Source organism: Alligator mississippiensis, chromosome 7, assembly GCF_030867095.1.
Source record: "Alligator mississippiensis isolate rAllMis1 chromosome 7, rAllMis1, whole genome shotgun sequence".
NCBI lineage: Eukaryota > Metazoa > Chordata > Crocodylia > Alligatoridae > Alligator > Alligator mississippiensis.
This window is the reverse complement of record NC_081830.1, coordinates 50,216,046-50,241,275: the sequence shown is the minus strand read 5'-3', so window position 1 is coordinate 50,241,275 and position 25,230 is coordinate 50,216,046. Positions and strand designations below refer to the sequence as shown.

Here is a 25,230-nt window from a genome sequence, read left to right as displayed (position 1 = left end):
AGGACCCATAAAAAAGTTCTAAATAAGTTGGAACATTCCATTTCAAAATTATCTGCATGAAATGCTTTGCTTTTTTAAGTTGATTTCTTATTTTTAAACTTTTTAAGAATGTACTTTAAAAATAAGTTCAGTTAAAACAAAACATTCCCTTTTGGATCAAATGAAATATTTAATTTGCCTGAAAGAGTTTTTATTTTAAACTTTACAATTTTTTTGGCTCTAACTTTGACTCTATTTTTAAAAAACTAAAAAAATATATTATGTGCACAGCTCTAATCATGGGCTTGATTTATTGCTGTGACCCTCTTATAAACTTGTCCAGGCCCAACCTCTGCCTCACTCAGTTGCCACTGTAACTCCATATACTTTGCTGAAGTTGCTTCTGATTTACAGTACAGTAATACAAGTGAGAAGAAAATCATGACAATAGTCTCTGTATCAATCTGCATTATTCACAAGTTAGTGACGGATATTTTATATAATAGAACACATAACGATATGAGCCCAAATTTCACTGCAAACTTAGTGTGTCAGGCAGGAGTGCACCCAGTCATGCTACTGTGCTTTGTGTGTGCTTTGCCTCCCAAACCTGAGGTGGTCTAGTCACATTCATGCAGGTCTGAAGTGTCCCAACACTAACTCACCAGTGCTAATTACTTTACCCACATCACCCTACAAATTTGGCTACTGTATTTCTAGTTCTGCAAGTAGTGCATATGAAATGTATATGAGAGTGCCACTGCCTGGCTTGGTTAATTTGTGATGTAGGCATGCTCTATAAATATCAAATCATACTCCAGTACATAGAGTCTTCAAATTAGACTTGATTTGATTGGTTTTAATTAGATCTGTAAAATAGGTCAATTGAGTGGGAGGGGGAAGTTATTTGATGATTATAAACTGAATGATGTGTAGAGTCCTTGAAGTGAAATGTGTTAAATAAAAGCCCTATAGCCATTCATCATTTGACTAAATAACAGTTCCTTTTCACTAAGTAAAATGTGTGCCTTTATTGCTTATCAGCTATAGGAAAAAACAGTTTACAAAGGTATAGCCCAATAAAACAACTGCCCTAGTTTATCAAGTCTTATAAGTAGGGTTGCTTTAATAATAATTTAGAACCTGATTTTGCAACAGCATCAGTGCAGATTTATTCCTATATCTGTGTAGAGCAGCGGTGGGCAATTATTTTTGCTGGAGAGTTGCTTAATGAGTTTTGATGAGCTGTCCAGGCCCGCAAGGGTAGCTCCGCCACTTGACAGGTGCCCTGCCTCCTGGTTGCCATCTTGGGACTAGAAGCTCCGCCCCTGACCTTTGCCTCAGAAGTCCCTCCCCTTGTCCTGGAAGTACTCTTTTTGGGAGGGAGGGATGCCATCTTGAAAGTGGAAGAAAACAAATCATATACTAAAAAAATCAAACATTTACTATAACTTATTTTAATTTTATTTTAAAAGATACTTTTGCCCAGATGTATGTGTTTACATAGTCTATTTAGAGGTGACTGCATAAAAGCTCAAACGAGTCTTACTCTTGTATATTATGTGTTTGTACTCTTGTATATGGTGTGGGGGGGGGCGCAACGGGGAGGTCCTCGGGGTCCCTGGAGTGTGCAAGTCCCTGGAACTGCACGTGGTGACAGCGAGCAGGGCCAGCCCCGCACGGCCCCACAGCACGCAGCTCCCTGTGCTCCCACCCCAGTCCCTGGCTGGTTGCACATGGTGGCAGCGTGCAGGGCCAGCCCCACCTGGCCCCACAGTGCGCAGCTCCTGCAGTGTGTGGGGCAGCCCAGCCTGGCCCCATAGCACATGACTCCCCATGCTCCTGGCCCCTTTTCCCCCAGTGGGAGTCTCTGGCCCCCAACTTGTTGGGGCCTTACCTAAATTCCCACTCTTGCAGGCAGGGAGGCTGGAAACAGCCTCGGGGTTATCAGACAAAAGCCTTGGCCAGGCAGAGGCTTCTTGTCTCCAGTGCCTCCTGGCTCAGGGCTGGGGTGGATAAGGCCAGGTGGGGGGGATGGGGAGGGGGCATGGTTGCTTAGCAACTAGAGCTGCACCTCCTGCACGGAGGCCCGGCTTGCAGAGGGGCAGCCCAGGGCCAGGTCTTGCAGGCGGCTTACAAAGGGGCCCCATGGGCTGGATGGAATTGCCTGGAAGGCCTGATCCAGCCAGCAGGTGATATTTTGCCTGCCCCTAGTGCAGAGCCTCACTGAAGTCAATTGGGCTTCACACAGAGGTCCATCTAAGCACATCTGTTTACAAGATTGGGGTCGTATGCACTAACCATTTTGGAACAGTGACTGTGTCCCTCAGTTTCTGTAAAACTTCATGCAAAGACTATGGTGCTATATAAATATTATTCTACAAAACAAGTTAGGTTAGAGCAAAATCCATGATCTATAGATTTTCAGCTTAGAAACACTGGTGTTAACACACATCACTTGACCTTGTTGAGTTTAAATGGATGACACCATTCTTTAAATTGCTTGATAGCTTGGGCCTGGTCAATTTGAAAGACCACAAAAGGCATGGATAAAGATGATGATCAAAAACTCTTCTCCTATGGCAAATGCAATTCTCTACAACAGTTGTTCTTGTTGGTAGGGGAGACTGACTTGGTGATGGTGAAATGAATTTCCATGGGTCCCGAGGACCATCACAAACCTTGCCAACTTCTGCTCTAAGTGCAAGATACAATTCTCATCCTGCTGCTCCTGACATAAATGCAGGGCAGCATGCATATTTAAAAAGAAATAAAACCAAAAAGAAAATACTACCAAACCCACACTGTCTTGGGAACATTCAATTTTCCTTCTGGAGAGGAGCAGGATGAGAAACCACATGTGACAGATGTTAGTCACATCGCTAAGTAATCTACTGGCAAGTCCTTACAGACCGTGTGGATGTGGGCAATACATGAACCCGCACAGGACAGAACAGAATAGAAAAGAAGTGTTGTGGGAGTTCTCTCTTGCTCCTTGGTTAAAATGCAGTTAATGCCTGCTTCCCATTGGCGTTGTGCAGTTCAGTTAATGTTTACGATGCATGTTAAGATATTCAGATAACTCTGGGGACCAGAGGAAGGAAGAGCAAGGCAGAGAAGGCAATGATTAGCAAGTGATCTGGGTACTTCAGTCATAGCGTGTACAAAGGTCAGTCAGAAAGTAATGCCTCCTATTTCTTTCTCAGCTAAGTATTATTGAAAAAAATATTGAACTTGCAAGGAAAATTTGTATATCATTGCTGAACACACAGATGTTTTTAAATACACTTGTTTAAAAACACAATGATGAGCAAAAGCAGGTGTCCCATCATTGTAAAAGTCCTTGTAGAGCCAGCCACTTGTGCAACTACTGTTGCACAGCCTCCATCACTTTGCTGTCATCCTGAAAATGTTGCCCTCATAGTCCATCATTGTCTTCTTGGCTGTATGGAGGATGGGGCATCACAGTCCATCCAAATGATGCAATTGCCTCTGTGGTATGTTAGCTGGTGTGTGGGCACACATTATTCTGCAGTAGCAACACTTCACATGTTTTCATTGGGACGGGCTCTTTGCATTCAATCTTTCTGTTTCTTCAGGGTCCTGATAATAGGCCTCTGAGTCTGCTATAGCCTCCTTAGGCAAAAAGCCAAGAAGACCTTACTCTGTGTTCATGGCTTACTTAGGAGATAAAAATTAGGAGGCATAACTTGCTGACTGACCCTCATACAATATGAGGATACATCTCCTTGTTCACCAGTGAAAAAAGGCCATTGATGGAAAAGGAAACTAAGTTAAAAAACAGCTGTGTGTTCAGCAATTATATATATTTTCTATGCAAATTTGATATTTTAAAATAATATTTGCCCAAGGAAAAAATAGGATGCATTATTTTCCAACTGTGTATACCTAAGCTGTTCTGAGGCCTGCTGCTTTCTTTTTTTGCCTAGGCATGTTTGCATCCTTTTAACTTCTCCTTCTATGATCTCTTTACAACTCTTCTTAAGAGCTGCCTCACTCTGTTATCTTCTTACTGGATCTCTTTATCTTCCACTCAGTGCTGCTGTAGGAGCAACAAAAAAACAAGGGTGTGTGTGTGTGTGTGTGTGTGTGTGCGCGTGTGTGTGTGTGTGCGCAACTGGAGTCTAAAACTAGATCATTGTCCACCCCTGACTAGAGCTCACCAAACATCCTACTTCTCATCCACTGACTCTGTATTGGTAAGCAGTCCTGCCTATGGCCTCTTGGTGAGTACAGAAGGGGTTGGAGAAGAAGAAAGAAGAGGGAGCCTGACAAGAAGGTGGGAAAGATGCTGCAGATATCAAATCTGCTCTGTGCGCCACTGAGTAACAGGGAAGGAGGTATGCAAGTAGGATCAGTCAACCCTGGCCAAAGACAGATGGCGCCCTATGGAATTAAAGCCTTATTCTGAAAGCAAGATGAAGCCAGTTGTTTCTATACAGTAGTAAAGCAGCTAATTTTGAAAGTAGATGATTATGTATGTATATACGTATATTTTCTGTGCGGAATCTGTGGAGCAGCATATGATGTACAAACTAACGGCTTCACCTAAAATCTACCCACATGTTGTCATGTCCCACAACATGCTGGCTGCTTAAGAGTGCTTATGCAGTGTTGTTTTGTTCAAGGCATGGTATTATTTTTTTATCATAGATGATGCCATATCTAGAAATTTGATCTCTATTACCTAAATTAGTGGTTCCCAAACTGTGGTTTGTGGAGCACACGCTGGTGGTCAGCTGAGAGTTGACTAGTCACATGGTTCAAATTCTGCTTCCTGCTTCCATGGGCGAAATCACAAAAGAAGCTAAAAATAAAAATATATTTTCCTAATATTAATTTTCCATATTGTAATTCTTGTAGTTGCTGCAGAAACAATCTGATTAAGAGTGAGTAGGGAGGGTATGCATGTAATTGTAAACAGGAGGGCAGACAGCAATGAGATGCTGCTACTCTTAAAATTCACTACGTAGAATCTTTGAGTACCATTTAGTCTAGAAAGATCTCATCATAGCTCCACTGATACTACACTAGATCTGGCTTTTTGCTTTTAGGATTTACCACTTTGAAAGATAACTTCATGCATTACATGCTTTAAAACATTATATGTTTTTAAGTAACAAGGTCAAGGTCCTTATGGTATTCCACTCTAAGACCCAGAACACTTGGAATATGAACTGATGATGGGGTATGTGAAGTTGTGGTGGATGTAAGGAGAAAAGTAGATACACACAGTTAATCCTAAAGAAGAGCTCGTTTGTGCTGTACACTAGGAACACATTTCAAAGATAGTTCTGTGTGAAAATATGATCCAATGCTGGCTTCACTAAGTCTTGTGGTGAGGTGTTATATACCTATGAGAGTGCATGAAAACCTGCTTGGAGATGTTGCTTTAGTTTGTGTGCAACAGCCTACTTGGTTTAAAGTTTTGCTTGTTCTATGTAGGTTATTATATTTCCCTCATTAATGTAGTATTCATGTGCCTTCTAAGAGTGCATTAAATGATGTCTTTCACATTAGATATCTAAGTCTGTTCTTAAGAATCTGAATAAGAGGTAACTGTAAAGACTGCAAGATATATTAGCTGCCATGTTACAGATAGAAATGCCCAACTTCTAAAAGCGCCCAAGTTTGAAAAATATTATCTCAGTTGAGTGGCTGGAAGAGAGAGGACCTAATTCAGAACAGAGGAGCTCCTGAAGATGGAAGATTATGAGAAGAGAAGATCTGAGTTAAGAGTAGCTTGCAGTCTCTTTTTTAGAAAAGCAAAACTCACTATTATTTCTGATATACCCAAGTTAAATGTACAAAATCAAATGTTCCTAATTATAACATTTATAGGTCTGGTTTAGTAACCGTCGAGCTAGATGGAGGAAACAGGCAGGGGCCAATCAACTGATGGCTTTCAACCACTTGATCCCAGGAGGCTTTCCACCCACTGCCATGCCAACCCTGCCAACATACCAGCTGTCTGAGCCCTCCTATCAACCCACCTCCATACCCCAAGGTACGGTAAATGAACATTTAAGTGGAATTATGAATGGTTTCCTATGTATGTTTATTTTATGCTTCAATTTAAAAAAAATGCAGTGGGTAAATTCAGGCTTCAGTCTAGCAAAACTCTGACAAATCTGTTTACATTAAGCATGTGAGTATTCTGATTTAATTTGCTGGATTAGATTTGATTGCCACTGAATAGTACCAGACAGACAGCACCAGCCTGTAGACTGATCTTCTTTACACATGGAGCAGGTACAGCATTCACAAGGGTTGTGCTAAGTATCCCACCATTCCTCACCACTCTCACCATGAGGGTCCACCAACGTGGGGCTGGATGATGGACAAATAAATTTGGCATTTTTTTTAAGTAATGGGCTGAAATCCAGTACATAATGGGCTGAAATCACAAACTCATGTCATACATGAACTGAATAGCCACTAGATGGTAACACATTTCAGTTAATAGAAATGAGTCAGTCTTATCAGAAGTCCTGTGAACATTGGTGATTTGGCAGGAAAAATGATATTTAGATCTAGACCACTCCTGATTTTTCATCTTTTAAAGGCAAAACCTGACTATCAGGATTTCATAAAACCAGTCTCCATTCTCTTCTTGCCCTTCCCTAAAGCTTGGCTCATTTGGGATAATGACTCAAAGTGGGACAAATTTAAGACTTTTTAACCATGTTGTTGGTGATTTTCAGTAATATCACATCTAGACTCAAATCAGTGGGAGGTATTTTTTTCCACCAAAATCTGACTAGGAAAATTTCGCAGTCCCCCACATTTTTCCCACTGCTAGTCACTACTAACCTGAGCTGAATTTTTACTGGTGTCCTGGGGGAGAGAGCAGCTGTGTCTTGCACATTGTCAGCCTGCTGATCCAAAAAATATTTACTTCACATTTTCTGTTTTGCTTCATGAATTCTGAACAGTACATAACTATTAATAATCACATGAATATTGCATCTTTTTATAATATGACTTTTACAACATAAATAATGACATTGATCTGGTAGAACTTTATATTGTTTTTCTTTAACTATCCATTTAAATGTTGAGTATCATCAAATGTTAACTTTTGGGTCCTCTAGTATCTACCTGCAAGTTCTGACTGAGACTTCTTAGTGCTAAACTTTATATAATGAATTTCTTACTTTTCTCATGATTCTCTGAGATAACAAGCTACATTTCTTTTTCTTTTAGCTGTGTCTGATCCAAGCAGTACGGTCCATAGACCTCAGCCTCTTCCTCCGAGCACTGTGCACCAAAGCAGCATCCCTTCAAATCCAGAAAACAGCTCTGCATATTGCCTACCCAGCACCAGGCATGGATTTTCCAGCTATACAGACAGCTTTGTGCCTCCATCCGGGCCCTCAAATCCCATGAACCCTGCCATTGGCAATGGCCTTTCACCTCAGGTCAGTCCTGTGTTTTCAGACAGAGGATTTGCTGTATACCAGAACCAAAGAGTCTATTCCCTGAGGCCGTAGTATAATGAATTGCCAAATTTAAACCATAATGTATTCTTTATACAAGCCACATGATTTCAGTTTGCTAGTTTCCTTTTTTTTTCCTACTGACTGCATCAAGTGTCATAGCTTATATTTAATTTCAAGTGATTTATAATGTAATCATGAAGACTTCATGTTTACCTTTCATTGTCAAGCATTTGTTGTGTGCAGTTATGTTCCTTGAGATCCATACATAGGTAAAGTTCAGGAACACTGATTTTTGTCTGGTATGTTGTCGGCTAATAAACTTTTTCTAGTCTAAGGTCCCTTTAGGAAAACAAAGAGGTTTTACCAAATGGCCTAGAAATCACAGAGAAGTTATATTGAGAGAGAGTTCCAGTTGATAAGCAGTACACATTTGGATGAGCTATAATCGAGTTATAAATACATAAATTAGGAGTATTGCTGCTCTTTGGAAATATAAAAATGCATGAATACTATAATTGTTTTTCTAATTTGCATGAGCTTTTCTTAGGAGATCATGTTAATAAATTGCCTTGATAATTGAGTGTCAAGAGGTTGGTTAGATTTCCTACATGTGGCATCTGTCTGTAGTTGATGTTATTGCTGAAATATAAAGTCACACTTTTATTAGTGTGAGCTTCACTCAGGTGTTTGGGAGTGTGGTCTACTAAATTCTGAGAAAAGTCACAAAGGGGATGCAATCTATAATTACAATCAGAAATCTCTTCAGGGCTGAGAGTGAGAGTTTTAACAGCTTTATCTTCTTTCTACCCTTTTTTTGCTCTCAGTGGTTTGAAAAACAGAGAGAAGCTCAGAATGACACAAATGAAAAGTGAAAAGACAATTATACTCAATTACACACTAATCACTGACTATCACCACTGCCTAAGCAGCGAGAGGGCATTCTAATAGGCAGAAAATGAGATTTTAATGGCACAAAGGGTGGCCAAAATAACGACTCGCATATCTTTGCCTCCTTCGTTTTCTTCAACTTGTGGTTTGCATCTCGGGAGTACAGTTCCTGGTTCCTGCACAACGGTGATAACTCTGTGCAGCTGAAAAGTTCAAAGGCATCAGAGTTGAAAAGAATGAATACTAAAGGCAATGAAATAAACATTTTTGCCTAAAGGCAAAAGTTCATAAACCCTTTTTTGTAACAGTAAATGTAATTAAGTTTCATAGATTCCTATAGCACAGAGTGGGATACAAAACTTTATGGCTTAAACCTCAGTAGAAAAATACCAACATAAAAACAAACGGATGTACTTCCAACAAGACTTTAATGAATTTTGGTTTGAACAATTCTGATTTCTAAATGCAATCACCACAAAGGCATGACATTAAATTAATAGGGTTTTTTTTTTTTAATTACCAGATTCACAGTGCACAAGGCTTCCATAATTTAGACACTAATATCTTTCTGGAGTTCAGATTTAATCTATCAAAAGCAGTTGCTAGTGTCACTTTCAGTGTATATCAGTTCTGTCTATAGATTTCCCTCTCTTCCCCTCCCCTGCCCCCTTTCAAAAAGTTTTTGTTCCCTGTGATATAAAATTTAATACAACAGTGAAAAAATGCTGTGACATTTGGGTTAAGTGGCATAGAAAGCAATGAAGAGGCAAGTCTTTAGTACCTTGTTGACCATGCTTTGATGTTATCAAAAGGAGATCCTAGAACTGATCAGACTGATACAATTAGTTTCTATGTTTTTTCAAACCAGTCTGAACGCGGGAGACAACATTGTCTTCATGCTGTGAACTTTGTGTCTTCCTTGGCTACCTTTTTTCCATCCTAATTCATAGAACGTCTAACCTTGCTCCATGCTTTTTACTAGGGCTGTGCGAGGCTTCGATAGCTGATTTGATTTGGAGGAGATTTGGCCTGATTTGGCAGCTGAATCTCCAAATCCAAATTGAATCGGGAGACCCATTAATCTCTCCAAAGCAAATCAGAAGCCTCTGAATCAATTCAGAGAGAATTGGAGATTTTGCCATAGGCTGTAGAGGCAGACAGTAGGCAGTGCCAGTGGAAGCAGCTGGGGGAGCGGCCAGATGAGCCCCAGCTTGAGCCGGCAGCCCCAGGAGAAGCCATGGCTCCCCCACCAGGGTGAGGCAGGCAGTACTGGCAGCCCTGGGAGAAGCCATGGGATTGAAATGGGAGCTGGGGAATCAAACTGGGAGCTGCAGGGAATGATTAGGGGCTGGAGGAACAAACAGGGGCTTCCCTCCAGCTCCTAGTTTGATTCCCTCAGTCCCCTGATCATTCCCCCCAGCTCCCACGGATTCTCCCAGGGCTGCAGGCTCAAGCCACAGCTAGTCTGGCTGCTCCCCTGGCTGCCCCTTCTCCGGAGTGAAGCAGGCAGTGCTGGCAGCCCCAGGAGAAACCGCAGAGGCTGGGGGAATGATTAGGAGCTGGAGGATCAAGCTGGGAACTGGGGAATCGAACCATGAGCTGGGGTGAATGAACAGGGGCTTCCCCCTGTCTCCCAATTTGATCCTCCAGCTCCCAGTTCAATTCCTCGGTTCCTGGTTTGATCCCCTAACTCCCAATCATTCACCTGAACCCCCGCAGCTTCTCCCAGGGCTGCCAGCACTGCCTGCTTTGCCCCGGGGGGGCGGCAGCTGGGAGAGCAGCCGGATGAGCCGCGGCTTCTCCTGGGGGTGCTGGCTCAAGTTGAGGCTCGTCCAGCTGCTCCCCCAGCTGCTCCTGCCAGCACTGTTTGCCTGTATAGTGTATGGCCAAATAAGATTTGGTGCTTAATATCTTTGGATTCGGATTCAGACGAGTCGACTTGGGACCGTGATCCAAATCGCTGAATTGAATCACTGTCCCTCCAAATCACCAAATCTGAATCCAAAGTGAATAGTTTCTCCTTCACACAGGCTTACTTTTTACCATGGTGCACAGAAAGTTGGTCAATAAAAAGCATGTTGATGTTACATGTTCATCCCTGAACATACTCAAGTACATTTTAATTTGTTCAAAGCTTTTGGAGGCTTGTTGGCAGCAGTACAAAAGTTTGTGAACTGAAGTAGTGAACTTTATTGGCTGAAGAAGACCTTTGTACTACACGATAGAAACACATTTTGGCAGAGCTGGCCTTTGGGCTCTGTAAAACTAATGGCTTTGGGACGCTCAGATTTAGGGATCTAGAGATTAAGGAGAAGCTTAACCCTCATAATTTTTACAAGTCAATCTCTATCCCCTTTGCTGGAGAAGGTCGCCTTGAACATTAATTGCCCTGAACCTCCAGCTGAGGCAGAAAGGAGCAAGCAGCTGGGTACCATGTCTACAACAGAATGCTTCTGGAGGGCCAGTCTTGTACCTTTTATGTATAAAATATGTCAGTTAAGTTTTGGGTATGTCCCAAAGAATCATCTTTCAACCATTCCTATCATCTGTAATTCAAATCTGTGCTTTCGTAGATGGGGATTTAGTATGCCTGGGCACAGAGTGAGATGGGAACAAAATCGTTTTACAGTCCTTTTGATAAATGTTATAGGAAATTCTGCATTTAAGATGTTATACAAAAAAAAAAAAAATTAAGGGCAGGGAGGGAATGAGGGAATGGGATCAAAATATAAATGCTGTACTAGTGACTTGTGGCACTGAGGAGGGAAAAAAGTTTTTTTTGATGAGAAAGAGCTGCTTTTCTTTATGGGAGATGTTGACCTAAGTAAATCTGTGTTATGTGCATGATCCATTAAAGTTATGTTTCTATCCATGACTGTCTCCCTCTGGCAAATACTGTGCAGGAACTATGTACCAAACATAAATTTAAATTACAGTGAATTTTTCAGGACAAGAATAAAAAAATCACCTTCTGAATGGCACCTTCTGAAGGTCCTCTGATAAATGGAATCTAGTACATATAGTCTGGCATTAGGTGAACAGGATATAATTCTTAGTGGATATAAATTACCATAACTCCACTAATGCCTATGTCCAGCAGGTGAGGAACTGACACATGCACCTCTGGAAACATTTTATTTCAATACAAGATATTTAATTTTTAAATTTGCTTCTGAGCTGGCTGACATTTTTAAGTTTCTGTTCTTAGACAAGCAGTAGTCAAACTAAGATCAGAAGGAAAAAGATTACAAAAAGCAATAGGATAATGATTTTTTTGGTACTTTTCATTAATTACCCATCATACTAGAAAATTCTTCATGTTTCACATTTTGATCAATTTTTTGGAGCAGAAATGAATGCCCAATGCACTTGTCTTCTAGTGCCAGTAGTTTGCCAGAAAATAAAATAAAGCTCCTGAACTCGAGTTTAAACAAAAAGAGAGTGGGAAGTCCTATGTCTTCCTACTACTCAGCACTAGAGGTCTGCAGATCTCATCAGGGTGATTAAGTATTCTTCTGTTCGGTCTGGTTTGCTCATTATCACCTGGCTGTGGTGAGAAATCTTCTGTGTTATAGACTTACAAAGGGTTGATCTTCATAGGAACAAGGCAGTGATTAATGGTTGAAGGAACTGGTGTCAAGTATTGTCCCTGTTTATGTTTTACTATTGCAGACTCTCAGCCAGTGAACTGGAGCTTCTTACGTACAGTTTCAGAATTGAGATTATTAGTGTGTAATGTATGTAAATTGCATATTTTTGTGTCTGCTGTGCATATTATACAGCTTCTTGAATTTCATGCATATGTTTTATTGGAATATTGTAGTTTCCTTTCAAATTGAATTTTAGTTACTCAATGCATTTTCGTTGGACAAACATTTGTTAATTCTGAACACTTCGATGCTACTTCCTATAAATTTAATAGCATGTACAGAACTCAAGACTGTTTTTGATCTGGCACATCATTGTTAGATCATGGCATTAACAAGTATCTCAAATTTCTTAGATGTCAGGAAAGAAAATAGCTGTCAAAACATATCTATTTCAAATGAAGATGTATGGTTTTACAATAAATCAGGTTGTTATAAATATAGGATTTCATTATTTTGAATTTTTTATTTACATTCAAGACCAGACCTTTTACAGTATGACATTGGAATCCCATGACCTTGTCTATGCTCTTCTGAAATGTAAAGGTAGTAAAATGTACTTGCCTGTGCTTCCAGCCGTTTCTGTTTCTAAAGAGCCCTATTTCAGAATTTGCTTGGAATCAGGTCCCGAGACAGTAATATACCAAGCATTGCTGTTCATCAGACCGCTGATTTTCAACTTTTAGCACTCAAGTTACAAACATTTAAATAGTCTCTGTTAAAAAGTGTTTGCCGCAGAACCCAAATTGCTATTGAACATTTCTTTTCCCTATGGCTTTCCCTTAAAAAAAACCCCCAAAAAGAAATGGGCCATACTAGTAGGTTAAGAGACAGCCTTAGAGCCTTTAGTGTACTGTCCATTTACAAATGGCAGGTCCATTGGCTGCATTTGTTGACCAGTTGTATTGGAGACTGCACCATCTTTCAGCTTCTCAGTTCTTCAATTTTACCTGAAGCTCAACTATAGTCTGGATCAGAAGTAACACTTCAGCCTTTCCCATGAGCAGCAGTGAAAATGTGACCTGCTTGAAAATTTCTTTCTTGGGTTTTCAGAACATTTAATTGTCTGAGACTGTGGTCAGATGTAACACTAAGCCATTTTTTTAAGGAGGGAGGGCCTTAATGCATGCCAGCTGACTAATGCAAGTTTTTTTCTGTGAGTTCTTTACTGATACATTAAAGTTCAGTCACTGTCACTTTAAGCTTGAATGAAAGAGGTATAAAGTTACAACAGTTTGGCTTCCACTTAGAGTGGAAGAGAGGAGACAGGTTAAAATTATAGCAAATAAGTTGTAAAGTACCATAATTTTAAATCACTTTACATGTTCATTTGTTTACACTTCAAACTCAAAATTGAGAATGATTCTGTAGCCTTTTCATTGAGGGAGATTCACAGTGCTATCTTAGATCACAGGGCTCTGTAGGAGTACATTGATTCTCATCAGTCTGAGGCATGGGATCCCATGTCAGCTCTTGATTAAGAATCTTTTAGTCAAAAGAAAGAGATGCTTGTACTGTCTTGCTAATTCTGGTTTTTAAAACAACAGCAAATTGCTGAAAACTTGCATTTCCTCATTAAGAATTGGAAGGGTGGGAGCAATGAGTTCCTCTGCTTTATCTAATTGACATAATGAAGTTGTTCTTGAATTGGATTCCAATAGAAAAATGTTTTTCATGTTGGATCAGTCTAATAGAGTCCTACACCACTCACTCAAACTCGTGATGTGCATCAAAAGTGCTCTTGGCTTTATAAATTGTTCAGCTGGTGACCAACCAGCATGAGCCAGAGGTCATGGAATTCTTAACTGAGCAGCTTGTTTGCATCAGAGAAATTTGCCTGAGCACAGGTTTTCTAAGAAAAGCCATAAGATGGCAACAAGTGATATTTAGCAAATGGAGTTTTTCGGTAACTTTATCATTCAGGTTCCCTGTCTTATCAGAAATTAATGAAACCTGGTTTTCTTATAACTCCAGAGAGATACAAATAGTATAGACTTAAATTTTCAAAGTGACTAGTGACTACGTGTTGAGTCTTAAGGACCAGATTTCTCTGATGGGGGGATTACCATAAACTTAGATAAATCACATTTCTTTAAAGTGTCTCAAGTCGTGCAATCTAAATTGAGGTAGCCCAAACCGCTAGATACTTATAAAAATGTAAGCCAATGTTGTTGTCTCTGGGTAGTGAAATATATAAACAGACTGAACACTGGCATTCAGAAATACAATGTAACATATAATCAGGCCAAAAGTCACAGAATATGTCAATTCTAATGATTCTCACAATTTGTCAGCCCCTCAAATAGTATTAAGTATGATTGACTTTGGCAGTTTGTATTCCTATATATCTGAACTTGCCTTGAGACGTATATGAAGATATTGTTCACTTAAGAGCTCTCAGTGTTCATGACACTTTTACATTTTGAAAAAGCCATGATTTTCTGTATGCCAAATATCTCTGCCCTTAAAGTGTTTGAAATTTTTGTCCCCAGAAATGTTACATGAAAATCTCTCTCTCTCTTTAACTAAAAAAATGTCAAAATCGCCAACATCTTAACATTTTTCTATTATTTTCATTCACATTTGTGGAATACTTTATCAATATTTTGCATGAAATTATATCAAAATCATTGTTGAATATTTCTGTTTACTATGAGTATGAATTTCTATGAAAATGGTTGATATCAATTTGAATATACATTTCTTTATCAAACTACTTGTTAAGCATCATGAAAACTTTTCCAAAAACTGAGAAAATAAATCTATTCTGGACCATGTGAAATAATGAAATCACCCTCTCCAAATTTCTCAATAATTGCTGGTTAGGATAGACTTTTTCTATGCGGTATTGAATGTGATTACAGCTATTAAAATAAGTTTTGTTTCTACTTAATACATTCAGAAGTAATTGAACCTCTTGTTAGGTGAACAATCTTAATCAACCCTTTATAGAGTGTGTGTTTTGGAATGCATTAGTGAGTTTCGAACTCATTAATGAATTTACAAAAATGGCAATGTAAACAGTAATCTGAATACCTGCATATTTATTCAATAAAGAGCTGGTATATGAATGAATGCTTTATAATAGGTAGTTGAAATAAAGCTCACTTGACTCATTAATTATGCACTATATTTTGGTTTTCTGAAGAAACACACATAAATGTGCACAGTTCAGTGAAAGGCATATGTATTACAATGATGTTCACTAAGACTGATATTCACCCTGTGCTGTGAACCTGTAGAAGACACTGTATAAACCCCAACTCAGCCTCTCAAAATCAGGTTAAAGAACACAGGGGCGAATTTCACTCCAAAATGTTTTGCTATAATAGGTCACTAGCTTATTCTTCCTTATGCCATGATTTATGTGCATAATTGTTCTTGAAAGTGTTCAGATTTGGACTGCTAAGGGGATTCCTACTGCTCAAAAGAGCAATATGTATTTAATTCTATATATAATGGTGAAACTTATATGCAAGGAAGTCTGTTTTCAGTACTAACTTGCACCCTAGTCTAATGTGGGGCATACTGAAGGTCTGATGAATACCTGCCTTTGTTGCCTGTCAGAATACATTTATTGGTTTTATTTATCAGGCTCTACCCCAGGGGTGGGCAAAATGTGGCCCGTGGGCTGCATGCGGCCCACCAGGCTATTCTATATGGCCTGCGGGCCCCTAAAAAATTTAGAAAATTAATATTTATCTCCCTCTGGCTGCCTGTCATGCAGCCCTCAATGGTTTGCCAAAACTCAGTAAGCGGCCCGCCACCCAAAATAATTGCTCACCCCTGCTCTACTCACTTGCTCCTGCTCAGTGTACACCGAATCCTGGACATGAGGTAGTACAAGTGCCTTTGAGTGGCCCTGAGGGCACTCGGCAGCACTGCTCTTAATCTTTCTGTCTTGGGAACACCATGACCCCTCCTAAAGTGAACAGGAGCAAGGAGGGGAAGGAGAGGCAGATTTCTTGGAACAGTCCCAGGCACAGGGCAGAAATAGCAAAGAGAAGGCCTAAGTAAGCAGGTTTTTATAGGATACAAGGGGCACATCTACACAAGACGTTATGGTGCAGTTTAGCTTGTTCCTACTGAGCAGTTGCATTGCTGTGCACTAACTGTGCCGTGACAATACCGAGCAGTAGTAACAAGCTACAGTGCAGTAGCTGCAGTAGCATTGGGGAAAAAAAACCATGCAGCGATGGTACTGCACAGTAATGGTGGTTACTGCTTGCTTATGCAAATACTAAATGACTGCGCAGTAACAACTGTACATGTCCACCACACATGTAGACATGGCCAGGTATCCCAATAAGAATTACTGGATGCTCAACCAATGAGACTAAACCCTACAGTTGAGTCTTTTAACAGATTATATCACTCTGCTTTATATGCAATATTAATATTATTATTATTATCATTATTATCTCTTGTTTAAGCAATACTCTGAATGGTGGTTCTGGAAATTCTCATTGGGCATGAACTGCCAGTTCTGGCTCACTTTTTTATGACTAAAGAACCTTACTTTGATTACAGAGAGTTGATATGTGAGAGTGCCTAAAAAGCACAGCTGCAGGACAGCTGAGGTGTTTATCTTGTCCATCACAGCCTCTTTAATTTGTGTGGGATGAAGTACAAGGGGAAGGAGGGGAAGGTGGGGGAAAAGTATTCACTGAGGGAGAATGATCTAATTGCCAGTTTGAACATGTGTTATGGTCTTACATGGACAGTGTTAGCCACTCCTGAAGCTACAAGATTGACTAAAAAGAAATCTCAAGAGATTGAAAATAATATGTTTGGTCCTTTTAATTTGCCTTCTCACTCCTTAGCATCTTGGGTTTTGTGTAGTCTGTAGGAGCAATGTATCCAAGCCTAGATGTTCCCAAGCACTTCAGCCTATCTGCATCTGCTTACCTGTTCTCTAGGACTAGGGACAGACATTCAAAAAGCTGGAGCCTGAATTGATTCAACCTTTTCTGGTTAGCCTTACCTGCAGAGAGTGATCTGGTTTGTAACAGAACAGACATGCGGGCACATACCTGCAGTTGCTCAAGCCAGGAGTCGGAGGGGCTAGAGTGCACCCTTGGCTGCAGGGAAGCTGTGCAGAGGCGTGTGTGGCCAATCCAGGCTGAACAGGCTAGAGAGGGATTTAATTCACCAGCAGGGACCTGAGCCGGGTCTGCCGGTTGCTCCCCCCTCCTGCTGCAGCACCGAGCACCATGGCCCCTGATACAGAAGGGGCAGGGATGAGGTTTAGTCTCTCCTCTACCCCTACAGGCAGCCAGGGTAGAGGGAAGACTGGCTCCTTGTGGTGGAATAGGCCCCTGCTGTCCCCTCTGCAGAAGGATGGAAGGAAGGGGAATAACCTCATCCCTGCCCCCCTCAAGGGGCCGTATGGGCTGGCTGGGGCCCCACCAGGCCACTATAGTAGGAAGGGGCAGGGCCCTTGGTGGAAGCAGCAGCCCTTCATAATGTCCAGCAGCATAAGCCCCTTCCTGGTGGGGGGCCCTGCAGCAGGGTGGGCAGAGCTACGGTGGGCTGCACATGGCAGCACCGGGGCCCAGAGGGGTCCAGAGCCCCCTCCCCCCCCAGCGCCACCACTGTGGCCAGTTTCCTCACCCTGCAGCACACCCTCCCCACCAGGAAGGGGCTCCTTCCCTGTCACGGTTGCTCCCTCCTTGCTGCTCCAGTGGCCAGGCAGGGGCATGGCCAGACACCACGGGCTGGGTGAATCTGGCCTGCAGAGGGGTCCCGCTGGGCTAAGGTACCACTCCCTGGGCTTGCAGTGGGGTTGGGGCTGCTCTGTGGTGGGACTGCCTTTCTCAGAAGAGGGGGGAGGGTCTCTTCCCCCCAGGCTGAGCAGCCATTTCTCTCCCACCACTGCTGCTAAGCCTGGACAGGGGAGCCTGGAGCTGGCGTGGGCTGCATGTGGTGGTCCCTGCCTGTGCCGCAGGGCTGGGGCCAGCAGCAGCAGCAAAGGAGCTGCTGTGGCTGGGCTGGGAAGAAAAGCAGTTCTGCTGTGGAGCAGCCCCAGCCCTGCTGCAAGCCCAGGGAGTGGCATCTTGGCCTGGCAGACTGAAGGACCCACCAGGGGCCATACAAAGCACCTCCCTGCTCTGACTCAGGAGCAGAGGGGCAGGGCCAGCCTGGCTGGGCTGGAGCACAGAGCCCAGCCCAAAAAGCATGCCAGGATGCTGGGGGTTAATCTTAAATCAGCAAGGGGTCTGGGACAGACCTTGCATAAACCGGTTTGAACCAAATCAGTTAAGTCCGATACTACGTTCAATCAAGTTTATCTCAAACTGGTTTCAGCCATTTTGAAACAGGTTTATGTGCACTGAATGTCTGTTCTGTTACAGGTTTAAACCAGTTTCTGATCACTTAAATCAGTTTATGTGTAATGTCTGTACCTAGCCTAGCCGGCTGGTTGTTAAAGTCCTGAAGGGACACCGGGGCTGCTTAAAAGTTTGGAACATGCGGCCAAGAGAAGACGATTGCAGTGTGTTTGGGAGTTCCTGTGCCAGGACATGCCTTCACTGTGGTGTAGCTGTATTCTTTGGGTTCATGTGTTTTTCTGCACAGCTATTAGGGCCAGAGACTTTGCTTTTGTAAAAAAAAAAAGAAAAAAAAAAAGAGGATATTCTCACATAAACACACTCCAGGATCTGAGACTTGAACAGAGACACCAAATATTGTGAGGTTTATGATGAAATTGTGAGACTTGGCAATGTTCCCTACATAAAAGGGTATTTCACTAAAGACCACATTCTCTTGTTATTTATACCAGTGTAACCACTGATACATAATGCGAGTGAGATCAGACCTTATTTGACTGGGGTACATAAAGGGCTAGATCATCACATGCTTGAAGCCAGTGGATTGGCTCCCAGTGACATGAGATAAGTATTTGTGGCTCAGATCCTGTGCTTGCTAGATTGGCAAAACTTCATATACCTACTGTTTGGGAGTAAGGAACATATATTTTTTCATTCATGTATCTCATTCATTTTTAATGGATTTTGAAAAAAATGTTAATTTTTAATGTATTGAAATGTAGCTTTTTTAATTTATAAAGATTTTTGGCATGATAGGTTTTGATTTTGAGAGATTTTCTATGTGAAAAGAGTTACCAGCAGGTATGTCATTCATCTTAGAAACAGTTTGAAATTTTCTGTGCTAGTGATGAATGAGGGTATCTGACCCACATCTGTTTTACATTAGAATGGAACATTGCCCTGACATCGTTAGAAGCATTTGTCAAGATTCCCTGGACAGAGCTTCTGTAAATTACATGCTGCAAATGTGTCAGGGTCAGATAAGAGGATATCATTAACTGTACTAAAGTTTACTCATGATTCTGTCAGTTCAACTTAATACGTTAACTGCCAACAATTTTCCTTGAGCTGTTTCATTAAATCTTTCATTCAGAGAAGCTAAGGGGGAAAAAAAGGTATCACTATACCCCCAAATATTGCACATGTTCTTTTCTCATAAATCATATTAATTGCAGACATGGTCAAAAAGCATATTAAATGCAGGCATGCGTAAATGAATTAAAACATATGAGAATTTTATTATGCTTATGGTAGGTCCAACATGCTAAAATACCAGTCATATTAACTAGCATAATGTTTCATTTAAATGGAATAAGCTTTTTCTCAGTTTAATGGGCTTTATTTTGTTGATAATAGATATACTTTACATAATAGCTGATAATGGACCAGATGTTGCCCACACATTTTTAAGGCTTTTATTATTCACTTCTGGGTCAGATCTTCAGCTGAAGTAATTTTTTTGCCTGAAGAGGAACTTTGCTGATTCCCACAAGTTGAGGGTTTGCCCTAAGAAGTGTATGTGCTGTTTCACTTTTTTATTTTTGGGAAGTAACTCACTGTTTCTGCATATTTAGCTTGTCATAGTTTGTTGTATTTATTTGTGTAGTTTTGTCTGCACTTAAAGTTTAGTGACAGATTACTTTAGGATGTAAATATGTTTTATTATAGAAATGCAGTGGTTAGTCAGAAGTTCAAGGTTACCTGTTTCCCTTATGAAGTAGAACTTGGACATATTGCTCTTTTTGGGCCCAAAACCACAGGCCTGATCCTTTGACATCATTAAATACTGAATGGGAACTGCAGCATTTGGCTTTACAGAAAAATGGTTTGATCTAATATGCATTTAATTTCTGGGAGTCTTCTATTGCTTTTAAGGGAAAAAGAATTTAACCTGTATAACTATGAAAATAATTTGATCTTCCTCATGTGATGTCAGACACTTTGTTGGTGAATATTACTGTAACTTATGTGGAGCTATTCTGGTTTAGACTTTTGGAAGATCTGATCAGCAGAGTTCTGACCTGTGTATGGCTCTTGTCCGAGTGCTGAGCACCATTTAATATAGGCTAGAAGGATTGGAACTTTAATGGCTTTCTAATTGATTAGGTGAAAGTCAGCCATGCCTTTCCTGTAACTCCTTGTATGGATGATAAGGTCATGACACATACCATAAGAGAGACTTCTGCCTTTAGGCTACTTCCCTCGTAGCTTTGAAATAGACACAACCAAAAATCTAATTATTTAGATGCTAATCAACTGCAGGATAATTCCTAAGGCCTCTGAAGAAGATATTTCTACGAAGACAATTACAGTTCAAATTCAGATTTTTCATCCTTGAAGATATAGAGCTATGTCAGCCATGTCAAGATGTTTCAAACCGTCTGATTTATTAGATGGTCTCCATTTGATAGATTGCTGACAATGGCAGTTAAGGTAGGATTAAGTTTAAATTCTGAATGTGAAATCCCATCACAAATTTGTTTTTTCAGTTCCTCAGGAAATACTAGTATGACTTGCAAATGGTACCTCTGATAAAAGTGGGCCTTCTCTAAAATACCAGATTGAGATGTACCCAGTGTTTAGACAGATTCAGAATCTGAACCTAGATTGAAAGCCACATAAAAAATTCAAGGTTGGTTTCTGATTCTTAAAGCAGCTAGGAGATACAATACTGTCTCCTAACACTGCCAAGCTTGGGAGTCCACGATTTGCAAAGGGCTAAATGCTCTATCTTGGGTCATTTTCTATTGACAGCATGTGCTAGAACTGCTTTGAGAAAGAATTAAAGGTGATGGGAATTTTTTTTTTTGCCCAACTCAACAAACAGCCCAAGCAGGCTCTGATTCTGTAGTCCTCACTCAGGGAAAACTCCCAGTGGGACTTCAATGGGACTGTTAATAAGAGAGTCAGAAGAGCAGACTTTAACATATTATGTAAAGAAATTTGAATAGAATAAGATAAAGCAATGACTCAAATAGTTTTGGGGATGAGAACAGGAAAGTTTGCGCAGTAATTTGCAGTGTTATTTTAGATCTCTGATAAACTGTATATTTTAGACTGTAGTCAAAATCATGATACTCATGCCAAACTAAATATTTTTCAGACAAGTCATTTTCAATGTCAGTGTTAGCTTACATTATGGGTTTCCCTTTATTTTAAATCTGTTAGATGTAATCTGGAAGAAGAGAGATTAATTCAAGGGAAATATAGTATGGAGCACACATGCAAATTCCAGTACTAGGGGCCCTGCTAGCAAATCTTGGAATGCATAATCTTCCAATCAAACAAAGAAGTTTATTTGTATCACTTCAACTGGAAATCATCCTACTACATTCTTCTGAAAAATTGAAGGAAGGCAATTGTGAGGGTCTGACTAAGATGAGGGAACAACACATCCAGTTCTTTACAGCCATTGCAGGGGGTGCCACCATATTTGTTGAGTGAAAGTTTATGAGTAGAATTGAGCTACTAAGTGATTTAAAAAAATTAAGTTGACTGTTCTTCAAAATGGTTTTGTGTTGACCTGAAATTAAACATTTTAATTTTTTTTGGTAAATTAAAAAGAGAAAGAAAAAGAGTGTTTTTGTTCAAATGAAATCATTCAACCTGAAACAAAATGCTTCCTTTCAGCAATGAATTTAACAGTTAAAAAAATAGAATTGAAGGACATTTCTTAACAAAAGGTCATTTTAAAATTGAAATATTTAAAATTAACATACTTTTTGAATTAAAATGTATTATTTAAAAAATGTTTGAACATTTTAGATATGTCTTTTCTTTTTTCTTCTACAGTTTGAATAAAACAAAAATAATTTTCTTATTATTTTGATATAGCTAAATCTTCCTCCCCCCAACTTTATTTGGAGAGTTAAGGAAAAAAAAAACTGTTGCGCATATTCCTACTTATATTTTCTATAGGATACATGTGATGCATATCCTTGATTCATGCATTTTGATGTCATTATAACCACAGCTTCCTGAATCTGACTCACCTTGTGCTTATCTGCTTGAAAGTTTTCCCTTCCATTGAAACCATAATCTCCAGTCCTGTTTTCCTTTTCTTTATGAAAACCAAATAAAACTTAGTGGTGGCAGTTCAGGGGTCACCAGTAGCACTACAGAAATAAATCACTGTATTCATTCAATGAAAAATTAAAACAGTCCAATAAAGGACATCTGCCCTCAGAATGGTATGGGCTCATATGAAGGTAGAATTGATCCCTAAAGCAATAATCACCATTTTAATTGTTTCTTTTAAGGATAAGACGGAAGAGTAAGTAAGGCAAAATAATTACAAACAAATCTTAGAAATTCTTGCACAATGTTCTAGAGCAGTGGTTCTCAAACTTTTTTGGGTCACAAAATGCCTTTTATAAGTTATGCTGCTGTGTATCCTTGTGCTTCCATGCTGTGGATTAAAAAAAAATACTACTTTGTGTTGTTACAACCACACTGTAACCTCTCCAACAATGTAAGACATTGCGGACTTTACTTCATTTTTTATTTTTCTTTCCTATTCCTAAATTTATATTTACACTTTCCCTCATGCATTTCCTTTCCTTCTTCTTGTGTGTCTTCTTGGAGCTCACCATATACCCCAGTTTTGAAAGCAGTCTTCTAGGGGAATTGTGACTTCAGTTTCTGAATATACAGATTATGTAGAAGCTCCACTGTGTCCAATCTCAAGCCTATTTCTCAAGTCTTAAAGTGGTAGGAATTCCAACAAAAAGGAGCAGTTTTCACCACATGTTGTAAAATAGAGTAGTCCTTGGAAAGTAAACCTAGATCAAACTATAGTATGAGGAAGATACTTACAAAAATAAGGAATTTAGCAGCGCAAGTCTTGCTGGCTTACAGTGAGATGTGTGCTTCTAAATTGTTTAAGTGCTTTGGAAAAATCTTGTCCTGAATTTCCATAGAAAATTCCTACAAGGGAGTTGGGCTTTTATAGGCAAGGACACATTTTGCAGTAATCTCTTCCCCCCTCTTGATTTCATATCTATAAGAAGTTTATTAAACAAGTCCCAATAGTCTGGAAGCCAGTGTAGAAGAGCAGTGCTGTTACCTTCTCTAAGGGAGCGAATTGGTTTGGGAATCTGTGACATGCACTGTAGCCTTTTCTTTCAGCATTTCTTTACAGACTGGTCACATGCTGCAGACAACAGTACATGAGTTATGCCCACTCTGCCCCAGCCAGTAAACAAATGTTCTCTAGAGTTCTTTGGGGGCTGCCTATGGTACACTGCAAATGCATTGAATTCAAACTGTTTTTGGAGGCTAAACAAATATGGCTTGGTAAGTTTTGGGCGGCTGTGAGAGTCTCTCTTGTATAATGTTTGTACAGCACCTCCTAAAACAATGCATCTCAGGGGGTAGGACTGAGGCTGCTGGGTGCTACTCCAACACAAACAGATAAAAATAAATATTTTTGCCATCATTTGCCTAGCTCTAGAATCTTATTCTACTAGGAAGTTTTCTGTCATTACAAGTATAGGTTGTTTCTTACCACTAGTTTAGAAGCAAAACTAAATATTTGCTGGGCAAGTCTACACATACATTTACTGTGCATTAAATTTACTACACAGTAATTTATTGCACAGTAAGAAGATTTAGGCCAGTGTCTATACGTGCAGGCGTTAATCTCAGTAATGCTCTGTGTGGATCGACTTGAGAGTAAAGTTAGTTTTGAAGTCAGTTCACATACACAGTTACTGCTCAGTAAGGTGTCTACATGTGCATTACTGCACAGTAACTAATTGGGCATAAATCGGGCACCTAAGTCAGCATAAGTTGCCATATTTACTGTGCACTGTGGGTGTGCACATGTAGACAACACTCATACTGCACAGTAATTTTCGGTTACTGTGCCGTAAATGTGCACATGTAGATCCACCCACTGAGAACCTATTTATAACTGCAAGAGAGAAAATAACAGTTGTTTAAAGATGCAGTATCTAGAAAAGCCACCACGTTAGAAAAGAGTGAGCCTCTTATATAGTAAGGTTGACCAGGACAGTCATTAGGACTGAGTTGGTGTTGCTATCCCATTTCAAGCTATGAAGTTTAGAAGCCTTAAAATGGGATCTAAACCTCAATTTACCATATAACTATCTTGTTCTTTTCTGTCTGATGTGGTTATTTTTCTAGATATTACTGATCTGGTTGACTTGGTCTTTATGAAGAATGTGAAATGTCTTGTATGAGAAAATAAACAAAGAACAATGGAGCTTTTGGGTTTGGGGAGCAGCACCGTAAAATGTTAGATTATGACCAAGGAGCTATTTCCTCCTCTTTACTTCTCCTATCATCATTGAATCCCTAAGGAATAAACATCCACAGGAATCCCAACTGTGACATGTGATCAGCCATTCTAAAAGCATAAAAGGATTTCTCTGTACCCCTGTACATTAATTTTTTTGGAATGCCAGCCGTAAGTTATCATTTAGGTGCATGATGTAACTCTTTTTCCTCTTTGAATTAGGTACCCAAAGTGCAGGTCAAATACCAAGTAATAGATATCTTGGGAAATTAAATAACAGACTTAATTATTCTTGTAGCTACATATGAAATACAGTTGTTCATACATGTTAACCTTCTCTCATTATTATACTTTTTATTTTAGGTAATGGGACTCTTGACTAACCATGGTGGTGTACCTCACCAACCCCAAACTGACTATGCCCTCTCACCTTTAACTGGGGGCCTGGAACCAAGCACCACTGTATCAGCCAGTTGCAGTCAGAGGCTAGATCATATGAAAAGTTTAGACAGCCTGCCTACATCCCAGTCATACTGCCCACCAACCTACAGTACTACAGGTTACAGTATGGACCCTGTCACAGGCTACCAGTATGGACAGTATGGACAAAGTGAGTATTTGATCAACGGGATGACAGGATATATCCTTAGTAGGGCAACTCTATC

General features: G+C 40.1%; 1 protein-coding gene across 1 annotated transcript in view; it reads left to right on the top strand.

Moving 5' to 3' along the window:
• PAX3 (paired box 3) overlaps positions 1–25,230 on the top strand; it is a 113,328-nt gene that overhangs the window by 86,141 nt on the left and 1,957 nt on the right. The window contains exons 6-8 of the mRNA XM_006266069.3: positions 5,842–6,007; positions 7,207–7,421; positions 24,929–25,175. Of these exons, the coding sequence (XP_006266131.1) occupies positions 5,842–6,007; positions 7,207–7,421; positions 24,929–25,175 (628 nt within the window). The remainder of the gene's footprint in view (positions 1–5,841; positions 6,008–7,206; positions 7,422–24,928; positions 25,176–25,230) is intronic.